Genomic DNA, 18,048 nt, shown 5'->3' with positions numbered 1-18,048 from the left:
TTTTTTTTTTTCCTTTTCTCGGTTACCAAACATATTCTTACTTCCCACAAGACCCGGAAAAGGGATGGTAATATGATCATGGATTTGAGTATTAGTATTCTATTGATCGTATCAACGAATACATATTGGTTTTGATGGTGTCAAAACATGCATTTTCTGGTTAAATAGTATTTTTTTTTTTTTTTCTGAAATTGATTCGATAAGAACCAATATGAGTGTTACTAAAAGCTTTGATGTGATTTCACTATAGGTGTCAAAATCAAATTAAAATTGAACCATAAAAACCATTTAATAAATAGTTTCATTTTAATTTTAAAAAATAAAAAAAATAAAAGTGATTCAATTTTAACCATTTATCTATTAAGCTTTGCTTTATATCTGATAAATTATTCAGTTTTGGTTTCATATAACTGTTTAATAAATAATTCAATTCAAGTTAACAGCGAAAATATTATTTTAGCTAAACTCATGAGAGAGTAATGACTGTTACCAAAGTCCCTAACCACCCTCAGATTTCACTTTCGCTAGGAAAGGTAGGTGGAGTCCGAATCTTCTTCCCACGATGGTAACCATTTCATCTCACCTCACACCATTCATGAAGCGGGAGTGATCCGTACTAAAATGATTCATGCACCGACGGTGGTTGACTCGTCATCTCCTTACCCGTCTCCTAACGTTTTTATCCCACGTGATATCCAACAACTTTGCTTGAGACTGAAAAGTTTTAGTTTGGAGAATATTCCACTTTTCCCTATTTTTATTAGGTGACAATGATTTCCCAAGTTGAAAGAAAACATTTTAGAGAGAGAGAGAGAGAGAATGGGAAAGCAGCAAAATGTTGTGTGACTTTGCATGTCTGTGTGCCCCAGTGCCCCAGTGCCCCAGACCCCAGTGCTTTGTGCACCAGTGCCCAAGTGCCCAACTATGCCTATTAGCTTGAATGCCCAATTGTGTTTGTGCTTGGGTGCCTTTGTGTCTCTGTTTACCTAACCTGCCTAACGTAGACGTGAATGCCCCAGTGGCTCAATCCTTATCCAATTAGGCAAAGTCGTCACAGGTATGGGGATAAACAAATCTAATAATTTTATGGCCTATGTTTCACTTTATGAGATTTTTTTTTTATTCAAAATTATGAGATTGGCATTATTTGTCATTCACATGGGTTTTAGCTTGGGCGGTTTGCAGTGCTAAGTATAGTATTCGTGCTTAGATTGTAATAATTTTCTTGATTTTCAATAAGTGTGGTTTTGGGCCCTTACTGACTTTTCAGTGGATATGTACTTGGCCCTACGTGGATCTACTATATAATGACCAATGGGCCCTTAAACTTGAATTAAAAAAAAAAAAAATTAAAGGGAAATGAACAGTCATACGCCCATGGACTTAGATATAAAGGGTGAAATGTTGCCCCAACCCAGATGAAACACAAAAAACTCACCTATGTTGATGCCTAGGGGTATCAATCCTAAGCCCGCACCGGTACGTTGGACTTGAATCGACCCGTTTAATAAAAGTGTAGAGCTTAATCCTCTCTTGGCCCATTTAATAAAAGTGTCGGGCTTAAGCTCGGCCCGTTTATTAGACTGGTGTTTATGGTGCAGTGTAGTAGTTCGTCAGGCACCCGATCGACCCGACTCACTTAAGTAGCCCGTTAGAATCAACTCACTAAGCCAAACCGACCCGACCCGACCCGACCCTTTTTAGAAAAATGGTTAAATTGTAAATATCTATTCTACCACTAATATTACAAAATATGAGTAATGCTTAAATTGTAAATATTTTTTCTAAGAATCTTATCTTCTTAAATTCTAAGAAAAATGCTTAAATTATAAAGCCAATAGTTTAATCCGCTTAAAAAATGATTTTAGGGTAGGACCGTTTAAAATTAAATAGGCCCATAGCCCGTTTAAGGTAGCCCAATTAAAGCCCGACACCGATCGGCCCGATTGCAAACCGTACCATGCCCCCCAAACCTAAGCCTATTTAAGTAAACGGGGGTTCATAGTGTAGGGATTTCACACCGGCAGGCTTGATTAGGCCCGGCCCGACTGAATGACACGCTTATTGATGCCATGTGTGTCATTTCATTGGCCCTCGTGCTGATGCAGGGTTCACATAACCAGGGATCATTCTTTTTTCCTAATTTTAATAAAAGGGAAAAAGAACCGCAAAAGACAACATGGTCCTTACGCCAAGATACATACATCATATAAAAGACGAAAATTTCACCATTATTGATGCTTTCACTGTTTCACATATACTTCTATTGATTTGTATATTAGTGGAGAAGCCCTAACCGGTCGAATCAGTCAAAATTGACCGGTTCAGCTTAGAGGGAACCAAATTGAGATTATCGGTTCAGCTTTGGTCCGGGTTTTTACTAAACTGATAGAAACAAAATGACCAAAACCAAAACTCACAAAGAAATGAACTGACCCAATAAAAATAGGTTTTATACTTCTTTTCTTTAAATTACAGACATGTGTGATATTAGTTAAACATATTGCTGCTTTGATTATGTATAAGAAAATTAGAATCTTGGATACATGACCTATTGTTGATGAATATATTAGTTTAAAAAATATATATTAACCAACCAAATTGAACCGAAATCAAAATTGATCGAGGTCGACTTTGGTTTGGTCCAATTGAGACCGAAGACTAATTCAGTGCAACCAAAGCTGGACCAATTAATCTGATTGATTGACACGCCTAACAGTTGGTGAGAGAAGTGGTTCGTTGTCACTAGACTCACCACATCATAGGATCAAATCATGCCATCACTTTGAGAGGTTGGGTAGGAAGAAGGTCTGTGGTTTTTTTTTTTTGTTAATAATGGCTGGAAGGTGGTTATGGGGTAAGCTCAGGAAAAACAAAAAATAAAGAATTAAACCCGCAGATCTCACACATGACCAACACAAGATACCTTTTTTCTAGTTGAGAGTTTGCATCAAGGCAAAACAGATATTTTCTTCAAAGAGAGTTCTCTAACCAATTGGCATAGATCAACGCATCAATGAAATATGATAAAATGGTATCGCACATAAAAGGATAGCGAAGTCATTTCATTTGAAAAGAAAAAAGAAATACACAGAGATGCTAATGTACCCTATACCAATAGTTCAAAGAACTTTCTCTCTTTTCTAAATTGGCATATGATGTGATCTAACCATATAAATGAGCATTGAACTTTCATTTCATAATTTTTAATCAAAATAAAACAATCTGTTTCAAATGAAATTAAATCAAAATCGAGTCAATTAACACCCTTAGATTTAGAATTGGACTTTTGAACTACTAATGCAACCAAACATGTCATGGTGTCGCTCTCCACTTTATCCATGGAAGAAACAAATCTTACCCCACATTGATGAGAGGGCCACATTATATCTGTTTCGTGCATCACATGCAAAGATATATTACACATTTTTGTGGTCAAAGGACTAGGGATAGGTTAACCTTAGGCTGTTAGGAATGGCCGGAGACATGGCAACAATAATACCATTCTACGCGGGTGGTCCTCTGCTTCCATCTGTTGACCCAACTCTCTCTCTCTCTCTACTCAATATTAAATACTCAGTAGTGCTCTTCCACTTACACAACCTCAAAATTTATTAAGTAATTTTTTTTTTAAGGTGATGGAAGAGTCTTATTCTTACCTGATCCAAAGGAAATTCAAACTTCCTACCAAAAAAAAAAAAAAAAAGAAATTCAAACTAGGCATACAACCTGTATGATTTGACATCGATTACTCAAGCCATGGGGATTTGAGTGCATGATCTATATCTAACATAGAAAGTTTAGGATGAAGAAAATCAACGGTCAAATATGTTAGTCTCCCAATTATATATGAACTTGTTTGTATTTTTGAGAGTATGATTCAATGGTGTTAAGATAGAGAATCCCTTTATCATGGGTGAAATGAAGGAAACACAGTCCATATCTAATATAAGTTTTTATTTTCCCAAAATTTTTATTTTTCTAGTAAGAATTGACACTATGATTGAATTCTTGGTACAATGTTCTTTATTTGATAGAACCATAAAAAGAAAAAAAGATTCTTCATTCCCTCACTAAGAAGGGTAGGATCTTAGTTTTTTTTTTTTTTTTTTTTTTTTTTTTTTTTAATTTATGAATGTCACCCTTATTGGGACACATATCAAAAGTTTGGTGTTTGTCCTTCTAATAAAGAATTTTGGCTTAATTCAAGCACTAACAACAAAAGAAAGGAAGGGGTCCATGTAAATGCACTGTGTCAGTCTATTGAGCAGCAAGTTCGGCATCTACTACAAAAGAGAGATTAATTCCCACCCCACCCCACTAAGGTCTTAAATACCTACTTCAATCAAAGGTTCATAATGTGTCGATTGTAATCCAAATGAGATCGGTTCCAAAAATACTAAATTTGGCTTTATATAATGGTCGTAGAAGTTTAACCCCCAAAATGACTTAAACTTCTATAGCTGTTCGATTTTGAAAATATGTAGATATTACGTGCACAGAAAAAATTGTACATTTAAGAATTAGGAAGGATCTTAATCCGAATTAGCTATATCTGGATTAGAATTGGATCGCCGATTCTAATCCAAATCGATCGGTTCACCGATCCGATTTCCATTTTTTTTTTTAATTAAATTTTGCAGAATAATTCTCAATTCTTGAAACCACGAGCTTAAGATTCTCTCTTGAAACGTAGGAAGGAGAGAGAAAGAGCAGAGCAAGCCGAGCCAAAACGAGACAATATAAAACTGATATTTTTTATTTATCTCTATCTCTATCTCCTTCGCTTTCCTTCGTGTCTGTCTCTCTTACTCCGTTAGCCATGACTGAAATTAAGGGATGTCGTTAGGGTTGGCAATCTGAATAAATCTGCAGCGTTCCAGAATACACGAGAGAATTGTTCACACAAGCTTCGGATCTCATACGATTCTGGTGGGAATTCACTGAAACAAGCGTATCAATAATCAAAGCTGTGAATTCGGTCGTGAAGCTCGAGGTATCGCCGTTGGATTTAGTACTACTTATTGGGGTTTAGTCAAAGAGGATTTTTTTTCCCCAGGGAATATATGGAGATTTGAGATAATGCCTGTGGAGTTCGAATTCAAGGGAAGAAGAGATTCATCCACTCTGGGAGTTCGTTGCGGAAATTTTATAGTCTTTAGCTCATTGATCTTCCCTGTTCCTTTCTATTTTTCTTTTTGAGTTTGAGGAAAATCCAGCATATATACTCAATTCTATCACTGAAGTAGGGTAATTTGACTCGGGGAAGAGTTAGAATATGTAGGATTTCAGCATTGATGTCAATCGCAGGAGGGTTATCGAAAGGAAAACTGCATAAGTAGAAGAATTTGAAGATTTCGTGACGGATATCTAGAGATTTACTTGCTCGCTGTAAGTAAGGATTTATTTATTTTTGGAGTCATCAGTTTCAGATAATTATCCTTAACACTTTTCCTCGCCTTCTTTAATGTCATAATGGTTCCATACTCTTAAGACAAATATTGTGATTCTGGTAACTTTCATGAGGATATTACTTCAATTGCCAATAATTTTTTCCTCCCACTTTTAAGTAACCCATAAGATGAAAGCTTTATCCGGATCTTTTATAGACGAGTTGAGTCCCATTATTATCTTGGTTGCAGAATATGAGAACCATTTAGGGTGGTGATTCTGATCCCTTATGTGTTCTCAGAAATATTTATATAGTCTTTCCTTCCTAAGGAAGGATATCTCTGAATTTCCAAATTAATTGCTGCCGTCGCCTAATCGCATTTTTCATCTTTTTGATTGATCTTTATGGATTGTAGTAACCTGCAGGGAAATGGCTACTCTGGTTGAGCCACCTAATGGAATGGGATCCCAAGGGAAACATTACTACTCGATGTGGCAAAACTTGTTCGAAATTGACACAAAATATGTGCCCATTAAGCCCATTGGTAGAGGAGCTTATGGTATAGTGTGCTCTTCTATCAACAGGGAAACGAATGAGAAGGTTGCGATTAAGAAGATAAATAATGCCTTTGAGAATCGCACTGATGCACTGAGAACTCTGCGGGAACTGAAACTCCTTCGGCATCTGCAACATGAGAATGTGATTGGTTTGAAGGATGTTATGATGCCTATCCATAAGAGAAGTTTCAGGGATGTTTATCTTGTTTATGAACTTATGGATACAGATCTCCATCAGATTATCAAATCTTCTCAGGCACTTACAAATGACCACTGCCAATATTTCCTTCTTCAGGTATCGTTTTTTGACTTTTCTATGGAATTGTGATATTTGCTTTACTACATTGAAATAATTAGCATAGCATTCTGTTCCTTTGGTCATAAGGATTGCCTTTGTTTGAGAGCTTTTCTTTCATGAGCCAACATTTATAATCTTTGGAATGTCCTTCCTGGGATTTTTTCCCCCAATGATTAGAAGCTCTTGTTAGTTTTCTTCTTCTTATTTACATACAATGTCAATAGAAACGCCAACGGTTCTTTATATTATTTTTGGAACCATTACTACCTTCCCCGCGTGGGGGGGTTGTTGAGGCAGTAGTTGTTGTTCTTCTTCTTGTTTACAATACAAGAACAGAAAGGCCAAAGGTACATGATGAGTTGAGAAAAAAGTCGTTGAGGTGGCGTGGATATGTCCGACAGAGGCCTTTGAATGTTCCAGTAAGGAGGGATGATATGATTCAGATTAACCTAGGACTGAGAACAAGTATGGCTTTGAATAGTATTGATTAGAGAAAGAGGATCCATCTAGGCGACCCCATTTAGTTGGGATAGGCTTAGTTGGGTTGAATTGTATTTTCTTTTTCAGGGTGGGGTGGTTGTACATTGTTCACTACATAGTCCACAAGAATTAAGAACTCTCCTTTCTTACCACAATACGTATTTCTTCTTTTGTATAAGGGACAAGGACAAGGAATAAGGGTACCTTCTATCATCCTAAGTGCCTTCTATAAAAATTGAAAGCCATAAATTGCCTGATGGTATTGTGGAAAGGGTTTGTGCAGTATAAACTAATTAGTCAATGTTTTCTCTGAGTCTGGTAATTTATGCTTGTGTAATGTTCTCTGGTTTGTGTTTTAACCCAGTTAGTTCTGATGGCTTCTTACAGTTAAGGGATTTCGGACCCCTGATTCTTCTTTTTCTTATCCTCTAATGCAATACTTTTTATCAAGAGAAAAAAAGGAGGTAAAAACAATTGGCACATTACGATATCTAGTTAATCTAATTTAACTTAACAAGTCTTATCCCTACTAATTTGGAGCGGCTCCAGTAAGATTCTCTGGCTAATTCCTTGTTAGGATCTAAGGTTGTTCATTCTGTTAATCATCAGTTCGTGTTTACTTTCTCGCCAGGTTCTGTTTATTAATATCCCAAAATTCTTAACATCAGATAATTCAATATGGAAATCTGGTAGAAGCCCTGGTTTGTCAGCAAAGTGGGACCTGAAGATTTCCTTGGTTTATGCCGAGTGCCTTGCGGTGGGGGAGATGTTTAGAAAATTGCCTTTCATATACGTTCATTTCTCTGTGAAATCCTAATAGAAGGACCATGCTGACAATATTTCTTGATTTTATGTCCAATCTATCTTTCAACTTCTAAGTTGGTCAGCCTATTCAGTTAAGAACCTTTGATTTTATGAAGGGGTTGCATTGGTTAGGATCAGGGTGATCACTGATAATAGTAAGGAAGAACTCAAATCATCACTTCAACTAATTGGGTTGAAGAGTAGGGTTGGGATGTGTTGGGTATGGGTTCGAGTGTTGGACCATTTGGTTGCTCAATGAGATCCTGGCTTTGGTTTGCCTGCTTTTGCTGAGCATATCCCATAATTCCCCCATCCAGAATGATCATTTATTAATCAGATTGATGGGTTGAAAATGGCCAAACCATTCCCCTGGTATTAGCAGGTTAGTCAGTTTTACTATTGTCTAGAAATTGGTTTAAGTTCAATATCTCTTTCTCGGTATACTGAAAAACAAATTAGGTTGGGAAAAACACAGCTTTATGAGCCTATTCAGTTAAGAACCTTTGATTTTATGAAGGGGTTGCATTGGTTAGGATCAGGGTGATCACTGATAATGGTAAGGAAGAACTCAAATCATCACTTCAACTAATTGGGTTGAAGAGTAGGGTTGGGATGTGTTGGGTTTGGGTTCGAGTGTTGGACCATTTGGTTGCTCAATGAGATCCTGGCTTTGGTTTGCCTGCTTTTGCTGAGCATATCCCGTAATTCCCCCATCCAGAATGCAGATCATTTATTAATCAGATTGATGGGTTGAAAATGGCCAAACCATTCCCCTGGTATTAGCAGGTTAGTCAGTTTTACTATTGTCTAGAAATTGGTTTAAGTTCAATATCTCTTTCTCGGTATACTGAAAAACAAATTAGGTTGGCTGTAGTATTTGTTAACACAGCTTTATGAGCTTAATTATTAATATACTGAATCAAGGAATAGTAGCTCCTCATAGAACCATTGCAAGAATGTCTTTAAATTGCTTCAGGTATTGCATAATTGCATGATGTACGTTGTGATACTATGTTGCTACGTTGTATTTTCTTTTCTGCTCCACTGAAGTATTTATGGTGGCAATAAATTTTACTTATTTTAAGGATGCCTAAATGCAACTTATTCTTCCAACATGGTTACGAAAGCTTACCAACCAGGGGCCTTCAACAAGAACACCAGTAGCAGTAGTAGTAAATAATACCAAAAAAAAAAAAAAAATATATATATATATATATATTTTTTTTTAATGTATATATAAAAAACTAGAAGAAAAATAAATCGAAGGGAAAAACCACTCTATTTTTTTTTTCTCTTGTCTTCTTCCTCATGGCTCTGATATCATGTAACAAATCAAAGAGTTGTCAAACCAGGACCAATAGAGAAAGAAGAAGAGATTGCTGGACCCATGATAGATTCAAACTGTAAGTCTATCGTGGGAACTTCCTTTATTTATAACTAGTGTAACAAATTACAGTTGTAGTCTGAATAGGAAATCTACTCTAATTAGGAAACCATATAATAATAAAGTAACCTAATCTAACTTGAAAAGATCGGGACAAAACCCCGACTCCTGACTCAATCTCAACAGTTTCATCTTATGTTCTGTCAAAATAACCAATTGACTTTCACTTCTTCCTTCGTGATATCAATACTTAAAGGAGTATGTTTTGAGTCATACTTGTGACTAGACCAATTTAAAATGTAGGAAAAGTTGTACATTTGTGTACATAGAATGGTGAAGCAATGAGGGCTGTCATTCACACTTTCGTAAGCTGCAACTGATTAGTTCGTGTTAGTGTGTTGGCATACTGGAAGTTCGGTTCGAGTTGACTTGGCTGAGTTCTGAATTTATGCAATTAATTGGAAATCCATAGAGATTGCTCAGTCCCACTATGTGACCTTTCCCTATTCTTTTCTTCTGTTTTATATTACAAATCGCAACATTACTTTATTGTAGATGTTATAATGCATAGAAGTTTTCAGCTAATAAACTCTATATCTGAGATTATCTAGTTCAAGTTGGACTTATTTCCATGCCTGGAATGCAGTTGCTTCGAGGACTTAAGTATCTCCACTCAGCAAACATTCTTCACCGGGACCTGAAGCCTGGAAACCTCCTTGTGAATGCGAACTGTGAACTTAAGATCTGTGATTTTGGACTGGCACGCATCAGCTGCAGCAAGGGCCAGTTCATGACTGAGTATGTTGTCACCCGTTGGTATAGAGCCCCTGAGCTTCTCCTCTGCTGCGACAATTATGGGACCTCTATTGATGTCTGGTCGGTGGGATGTATTTTTGCTGAGCTTCTCGGCCGAAAACCTGTCTTTCCTGGTACTGAGTGCCTCAATCAGCTCAAACTGATCGTCAATGTTCTTGGAAGCCAGAGTGAAGTAGATCTTGAGTTCATTGACAACTCGAAGGCTAGGAAGTACATCAAGACGCTCCCATTTTCCCCTGGGACCCCCTTTTCCCAGTTATATCCCAATGCAAATCCTTTGGCAATTGACCTATTGCAGAGAATGCTAGTCTTTGATCCTTCTAAGAGAATTAGTGTCACTGAAGCTCTCCAACATCCTTACTTGTCCCCCCTGTATGACCCAAAATGCAACCCTCCTGCCCAGGTCCCAATCGACCTTGACATAGATGAGGACTTGAGTGAGGAAATGATAAGGGAGATGATGTGGAAAGAAATGCTTCACTACCATCCTGAAGCAGCTTCATCCAATGCCTAGGAACCCACCATTCTGTGGAAAGGTCTGAGAAGCAACTTCTTTCTTCTTCCATTTTATTTTCTTGAAGATGCATGCATTAGAGGTTTGCACTGTTACTGCATGAGATTAGTAAGAGTTCAGTTAATTTTAAGAATTGTTTCAGTTCAAGCTGCTCTGTATGGTGGGTGGCCTCTTTTAAGTTGTACATTAAGTGTGCTGTTGTACGAGTTATGGATACTTTGGTCTCTTTGTACATTCACGCTGATATATCTGTATTCCGATGGTAAAAAGTTATGAAGTCTACCTGTGTCTTGTGGAATGGAATGAATGTTTTCAGTCTCTGCTTAAGTTGGTGCCTGAGTACCTCTACATGCATGGATTTTTTTTTTTCCGCCGTCGCTTAGTGGTTGTTTACTAATCTCTAATTTGCAGATCTAGAATTGTGTAGTACCTTTGTCTAAGGATGGAGCTTATCTCCTTTGAAGCTGCTTCCTGTTAAGAGGAAAACTTCAATGTTGACACGGCTTCATTACCGTACTTCCCCCCTTCTCCGAAAATCAGTAATTAACTCAGCTTGCCTTCTTTTTTTACTCAAGCGTAACAACTTTTTTCTTCTTTATTTTTTCTCGTCAGGTACTAATAAAAGTGTTCAATCTCTCTCTCTCTCTCTCTCTCTCTCTCTCTCTCGCTCTCTATAAATAAATAAATAAATATATATATATATATATATATTAGCATTAAAACTATGTTTAATGTTAGAGCAAACACCAATAAATACGAAAATAATCAGTCAACAGATCCGCACAATAAAGAGATTTAACGAGGTTAACACACTGGTGTGCTACGTCCGTGGGCGAAAAAGAAGATGTTTCACTATGTAGAAGAGAGATTACACCCAAATAGCGGCAAGAAAACTCGTCCTGAAACCCTATCTGAAAAAAAACCCCTAAATTATGATGACTTACTCAATAAGACGATAGTACATTATATACCCCTCTAAGTTGTCGATCCATCGGGTCACAAATCTTAGAAAAATTTCCATTCGAATTGGTACCAAAATATATTGAAACAGGTCAAGAATTCGACTAGCTTGTAGAAGAAACTCATGGTAGGGACCATAGTTATCAATTCGGCCGAATAATTCGCTAATTATTCGGCCGAACCGAATTTTTTTGAATTTTATCAAAAATTCGACCGAATCTGAATTAAAAATAAAATTCTTTAAAATTCGCGACTTTTTCCAAAATGAATATAAATCGCGAATAATTCGGACCGAATCCGAATTAAACCGAATTATTCGGTCCATTTAAACATTATTTAAAAAAAAAACCAAAAATAAAAAATAAAAAAACAATTAAAAAAAAAAAAACCCCCAATAAGACTTTTTGACCGCTTTTTTGACCGAATCCTTAAATTAATCGTCCGAATTATTCCGAATAATTCTCCGTCCGAATAATTCCCGAATCCGAATTTGCTAACTATGGTTGTAACAAGGTTGGTAAAAGAAAAAAATTCTTATTTTTCCTATTTTCTAGAAGAATCGTGTGCTGATAATCTACATGTATCCTGAGTGTTTTTTAGGTCTGCAATTCATATCATTGTCTTCATTTACCAATTACAATCATAAAGAGGAGGTCATACGGAAATAAATGAAACTTAATTTCCGCTACATTAGATAAGAAAAAAAAAAAAAAAAAAAAAAAAAAAAAAGGAAAGAGAAAAGCATATAAAACTCATCATTACTTTCAGCATTTTCTTGGCATTTTTTTACTGATAATTTGTATGTATTAAGGGATAAAAAAAACACAAAGAGAGGAAGGTAACCGCTGCACCGTTCTTTGGAAATGAGGAGAAGTTCTTAAATCAAGCAAGACAAACCTTGCAACACAATTCATGAAATATAGAAATTAAAGCTTGTGCAATTAATAAAAATATGCTGGAAGAGATAAGCATCCCAATCGCGGGAGTGAAGATAGTACGGGGCACTTGTAATGCAACGACTCTGCCACAAAAAACTTCTCATGACTAAATGGATAAGGTTACTAAAGATAATAAGACCACCGTCATCATTCTACTTAGACATTTTCTCTGGAAAATCCAAATGAGTGCCTTCTATATTATCAATTCGATGGATCACCTCCACACTATAGTTGAACTCAACTTGATCGATTATCTAGTCACTTTGTTTCAACTCCGTCTTTTCTTCTAAAGAGATAATGACATGTTATTCTTAAACTGATAATAACCATCAATCTAATCCTATTGAATTCGTCACTTGATAGTACGAACCTGGGTAAGTAAAATGAATTGATAAAAGTAGCTAAAATTACAAAAGATGCTATGATAATTTTATTAAGGCAAAATGGTCGCGGTACATATAGAAAAATAGGAATGCGGAACGTTCAGAGCTCGGTAAATGTTCACGTAAGTGATATGATTGATACGTGTTAAATGGATCGAAATCCTCTACAACGTCTGAACTTGGCGGAGGCTGGCGGAGCCTACTTGCCATGCCGACACATGGCGTCGGCCAAGTGTATGGTGGATCATTCACTTAACTGGTCTAAATGAAAATTTTGATAACTCGACCGGGTCGACCAAAAACCCAAAACGGTAATGGTCTTCGATCCTTCACTCTTCTTCTTTCTTCTGCCCCCTCATTTCTCTATTCTGGTCGCACGAAATAAACACTCCCATATCTTCTCCTTCTGCTGATCGATCCCTCTGTTTCCTCTTGTCTTCCTATGGTCGATCCTTCATTACTCTGTTCGAGATAAGGAAAACCCCCAAAACCGAGGGCCGAAAAATCTCTGTTCCCCTCTTCTTCTTCTTCTCCCTCCTTACCGTCTTCTGTTAGGTAAGGATCTCAGTTCTCTCAAAATCTGCATGATGTGGTTTATGCAAGATAATATTTATTTAAGGTTTTCAATTTTCTGTAGAGATCTCAGTTTTGTAAAGTAAATGACCCCAGGCCTACTTTAGTTCTTGGTCATTATCCTTTCCCATGACAGAGTTTTGCCTTGAAATGGGAACTAATTCAGTCTAGAATTTGAGTTGTTGCAAAGTCTACAGATCTCACCTCCAGTAGAATATGAGATTGAGATATAATAATTGCCATTACCAAACACAAGTGCATTTGTGCGAGTTTTTGTACCATGCCTCTTTGCCAGGAACAGATGATGATCAATTTTTGATTAATAAATGGGCAGCACAGAGGAGAGATTTTTCTACCCTAATTTTTGGGGGTTTAACAAAAGAGGGTAAGGAGGGAGAGGAAGAAGACGAGAGAAAGGAAGGTTCGATCAGCAGAAGGAGAAGATATGGAAGAGTATTCGCTTTGTACGACCAGAAGAGAGAAGTGATGAAGAAGAAGAAGAAGAAGAAAAGAAGGATCGAAGACCATTACCGTTTTGGGGTTTTGGTCGACCCGATCGAGTTTTCATTTAGACCTGATCCATCATACACGCGGCATATGCCAAGTGTCGGCATCGCAATCAGGCTCCGCCAACCTCCGCCAAGTTCAGACGCTGTAGAGGATTTCAATCCGTGTTAAATATGTTAATCCTGCTAACAGAGTTGTAACTAATATTATTAATATTTAAATAAATAAATAATAAAATCCCAATATAAGTGGACTCCTTCTTTCATTCCGCTTAGAAATCTCAATCATCTCTTTCTCTCTCTCATTGCTTATTTTTCAAGGTTGTTCCTTATTTCTTCTTCCTTTTTCACCGTTCTCCAGTCTAGTTGAAGTTTTGTTTACCAATTTCAGTGAAGATTTGCATACATGGTAAATTCTCATAGGTTAATAATATCTACCCAATAAGTAATAATAAAATCCTAAATATTCAACAGCTTTGTTTATTTTATAAATTCAAATTTGTCTTTTGCCATACATGCAAATTTTACTGTCCAAATCCCTTCCCTGATGATTAATATGTAAACATGGTATTTGGATATGTGTGGCCAAGTCTCTCATATGCTTAGTGCCTGAAAATAGTTATGTTGATTTTTTTCTTATCTCATCCTATTTTGTGTGTGAGAGAAAGAGATGATGATGATAGCGGTTGTAGAAAGAATGAACAACGTTGAAGAAAAACAAAGAGAGAGAGAGAGAAAGAGAGAGAATTGAGATTTCCCAACAAAATTGAAAGAGGAATCCGTTTATATTAGATTTTAATTAATTATTTATTTATTTATATAAAAAAATATTAGATAAGTTAAGTAACCATATCCATCATCTCTCCACCCTAAAAACTAGGAATCATTTACAGTATAAAATATTAATAAATTATTTAGATTAATCTAAACTTAAATGAATAATTAATATTAAAAAAAAATAAAAACAATATTATAATACGTACGTCATGCTACCACTCGCCCAATAAAACTTTGAATCAAATTTTGCATGAGCAACTTTTCGCGTCTTATCGTAGGTACTCACAAATGGATAAAAAAGAAAAAAAAAAACTATACTGACAAGGAATATTCCCGTAAACCTGAGAGCCAACCATTTCCGGGAATAATCTTACCTGCTATATTTTCATCTGACTTTTTAAAAAAAGCTATATTTTCATCTGAGCTGCTGAGCACCGACACGTTACCACTTTTTTATATATATTTCTCTGCTTCCAAAGTACAAAGCCACGAGTCTGTTGTCAGTCCCACTCCCACTCAGTCGGCAGTCCCGTGCTTTCTACTGCGCAACTCAATAATATAAAGGCACACATGATGATATATGACTTTGTTGCAGTGCCCTATTGTGGAATAACGATAAGTCGATAACAAGTTAACAACAAACCCTTCTTCTACCCATCCATTCCACCCTCAAATCACACCACAAAACTATGTTTCAGAACACAACTCCGCAAAAGAAGAAGAATGTCTCCCCTCCGTTTTTTTCCATCCTCCACATCTTTTGTATTTTAAGTTAGAATCCCCACTCTTCCTGCTCTCTCTCTCTCTCTCTCTCTCTCATTTTTATATATGAGATGATATTGTCAGTTCCTCATTAAACATTTTTCTACACCAACAAGCACATAGGGAATCTGTAAAGCAACACAAAAAAAAAAAAAAAAAATTGCCACATGAAAAGTGATGTGGTAACTTCAATTTAATTGATGATGTGAACTGTGAACTGGTCATGCATTTTCACAAAAAAAAAAATAAATAAATAAATAAATATTGGGCATGCATAAAATTTCAAGCCTGAATTCAATTATGGGGAAATTTTTCCACTAAGAATAATGTAAGAAGAAATCTATACGTTACATCAAGAGAGGCTAAATAATGGTATCATCCATGTGGGGACTCATATGGTCAAAATAGAAAGAGTGTGTGTGTGTGTCAGTGTGGGCCCTACTGTTTATTGTGTGATAAGGTTATAAAAGTATCTATACAAGGGCAACACGTGCTTCATTTTCCTTTCAATTATACTCTCTACTTCAAACGCAAAATTTTTAAATGTTAGTCTATAATTTTTCTTCAATACTTAATTTTTTCACTTGGCACACTTTATTTGTTTGAAACTTGACATTAGAATAGGAAACTGTTGGGTCAATCTATCCACAAAATTTTAACTATTTTTCTTAAACAGAAAATTGTGATCTTATTCAATGTACCATGTAGGAAGTATTGAGGTGTTGGTGTAGAGATACCCTCCGCATCTATTAGTTTAGGGAACCCACCCCTTTTCAATGCTCACAAAGGAACTATTTCTTATGTTAGTTTTTCCCATCACTACCTCTAATTTTCTTCAAAATGGTCCCATCTCCTTTTTCCACATGGAATAGTTGAGAAATTGATTGCTCATGTTTTCAACCCTAGAAACTCTTCGTTGATACACACAAGATCTTCGTCGCCCATCCGGCTCGCAATTTTCAATGATGATGTGAAAATTTTGACCATTGGATAGATAATACATTCCTTGGACTAATGAACTGTCAAGCTTCAAAGTCTAATTCAATTTAATACCTTCCCATGTATAAGCATGCATCCTCATTTACATCCATAACAGCTATAGTACACCCACCACTACCGTGGACTCTCATAGTCCTCAATTTTCAAACCTCTATGCTACCACTTTGTGCACAAACTCAATTAGGGTTGGTTTATTATTTGGGTAGAATGTAAGTAATGATTTTTACATGTGAACACAAGACTTTGGGTGAGTCTACCTATTCATAAAATGGATAGGCTTCAAACTTTGTAATATATTAAATTTCAAAGTATCGAAGTCTTCGTCAAGGGATATTCCTATAAATACATGATTAACTATATGGTTGACATAGAAAATCAAACTTAATTTATGACATTTTTTTTTAATAGAGAGAATGTAACTAATATTCAAATGAACATGCACTTTGTAGTCACCACAGCTCACCAACTGTGTTATTTATAGGGTAATTTACAACGCCAACCCCTAGAGAATGCCACTATTATAAGAACATCCCTTCTATTTCACCAAATTAGACTCATACCCCTTACCATTAGTCACTGTTAAGTTAAGAGGTAAAATGACCATTATACCATTTTCACTAAAACTCATTTTAATCCAATTTCTCTCTCCCACTTGGTTTCCAAACCACAACGAAGCAGAGAGCCAAATGCGGCACGACTCTCTGCCATTGAACTCTCTGGAGTCTGGATACACTTTAACATATATCGTGATTTTGTTCCCAGTCTTCAACTTCCAAACCTCTGTACTATGGGCATTGTTCACCAAAACACGACCAATGCCATAACCAGAGACGAATTATAGAAAAGGGAGCCAACAAACCCAACTTCAAGACTGAGCACAGCATGACTACCACCTTTAATACTTCCTCTTTCAAACACGGTTTAAAGAGAGAGAGATTAGATCATTTATCTCCAAATACCATTATTTAATACATCAGTTATGGCATCAAAAGGATCGGCAGCAGCAGCGGCAATGGAGACGTGGCATTGGATGTACTTGACGGGATGGTCCGCGTTCAGGAGCGAGGGCTACACAGTAGAATAGTGAAACCCAAATCTTGTTTTACTAAAAGTGCTTTTCGTAGATGGGTTTGCCTTAAAAGAGACGAGCATGTAGGAACGGTGAAGAGATGCCGATGACGCTGGTGAGGAAGATTATAACCATTGATATGAGCTTGAGCTGCGTCGTTGCTTGACTGTCTCGGCACGACAGCTCTCGTGCGGCGTTGATGAGACAGGAAGCCATGGGTGCCGAGAAAGTCATTGGCTCTAATGGCAAAGAGTTGTTGCTGGTTGCCGTGACTTCCTGCTGGTCGCCGATGCCGCCGCCACCCTGATCTCTGAACGATCCAAATCTATTTGGGTGTGGGATTTATTACACGGGCATTTTAGGTATTTCACATTTAGTAAGGGCATTTTGGTATTTAAAATAAAATATAATAGCTGATATTAGCATAAGAGGTATATTCCTTAACGGTGACTAACAGTAGAAGGTCTGAGTTTAATTTGATGAAACAGAGGGGATGATCTTATAATTGTGGTATTCTCCAAAGGGTGACGCTGTAAATTACCTTTATTTATATGACATATTTCAAATATATTTATCAAGCAATCATAGTATTTCGGTTGGAAGTACTCCAACTTTACCTGTTTAATTTGACAATATCATTCTATTTGTTCCTTTCTATATTGGCATTGGTTATGGAAACAATTCGACCTAACCTTCTTTAAGGTATTTCAACCCAACACGATTCCATCTCTTTATATCATCAAACTACCAAAGCTTTGTGTCACTGTCGTATTAATTGATCCATCTCTTCATATCAAAAACTACCAAAGCTTCTTGTGTTGTATTAATTTTTATGA

General features: G+C 36.5%; 2 protein-coding genes across 3 annotated transcripts in view; one reads left to right on the top strand and one right to left on the bottom strand.

Annotated features, from left to right (window-relative positions):
- LOC122059686 (protein RETICULATA-RELATED 5, chloroplastic-like) overlaps positions 1–18,048 on the bottom strand; it is an 81,428-nt gene that overhangs the window by 7,911 nt on the left and 55,469 nt on the right. The gene's annotated exons all lie outside the window — the stretch shown is intronic.
- Positions 4,707–10,543, top strand: LOC122059688 (mitogen-activated protein kinase homolog NTF3-like). 2 transcript variants are annotated; one of them, XM_042622657.1, is made up of 3 exons: positions 4,707–5,391; positions 5,808–6,244; positions 9,562–10,543. In XM_042622657.1, exons 2-3 carry the CDS (start codon positions 5,822–5,824, stop codon positions 10,243–10,245), a joined length of 1,107 nt encoding a protein of 368 aa, XP_042478591.1. In that variant the 5' UTR covers positions 4,707–5,391; positions 5,808–5,821; the 3' UTR covers positions 10,246–10,543. The 2 variants fall into 2 exon arrangements, with proteins under 2 accessions (XP_042478591.1, XP_042478590.1); XM_042622656.1 differs by having other exon boundaries at positions 4,708–5,391; positions 5,818–6,244.

The sequence above is a fragment of the Macadamia integrifolia genome, chromosome 13, assembly GCF_013358625.1.
Source record: "Macadamia integrifolia cultivar HAES 741 chromosome 13, SCU_Mint_v3, whole genome shotgun sequence".
In the NCBI taxonomy this organism is placed as follows: domain Eukaryota; kingdom Viridiplantae; phylum Streptophyta; class Magnoliopsida; order Proteales; family Proteaceae; genus Macadamia; species Macadamia integrifolia.
Note: the sequence above shows the minus strand (reverse complement) of the source record. Positions and strands in the feature narration are given on the sequence as shown.

Coding starts and splice junctions, on each gene's coding strand:
- LOC122059688 (XM_042622657.1), top strand. CDS start 5,822: ATGGCTACTCTGGTTGAGCCACCTAATGGAATGGGATCCCAAGGGAAA. Junction 6,245..9,561: donor GCCAATATTTCCTTCTTCAG/GTATCGTTTTTT, acceptor CCTGGAATGCAG/TTGCTTCGAGGACTTAAGTA.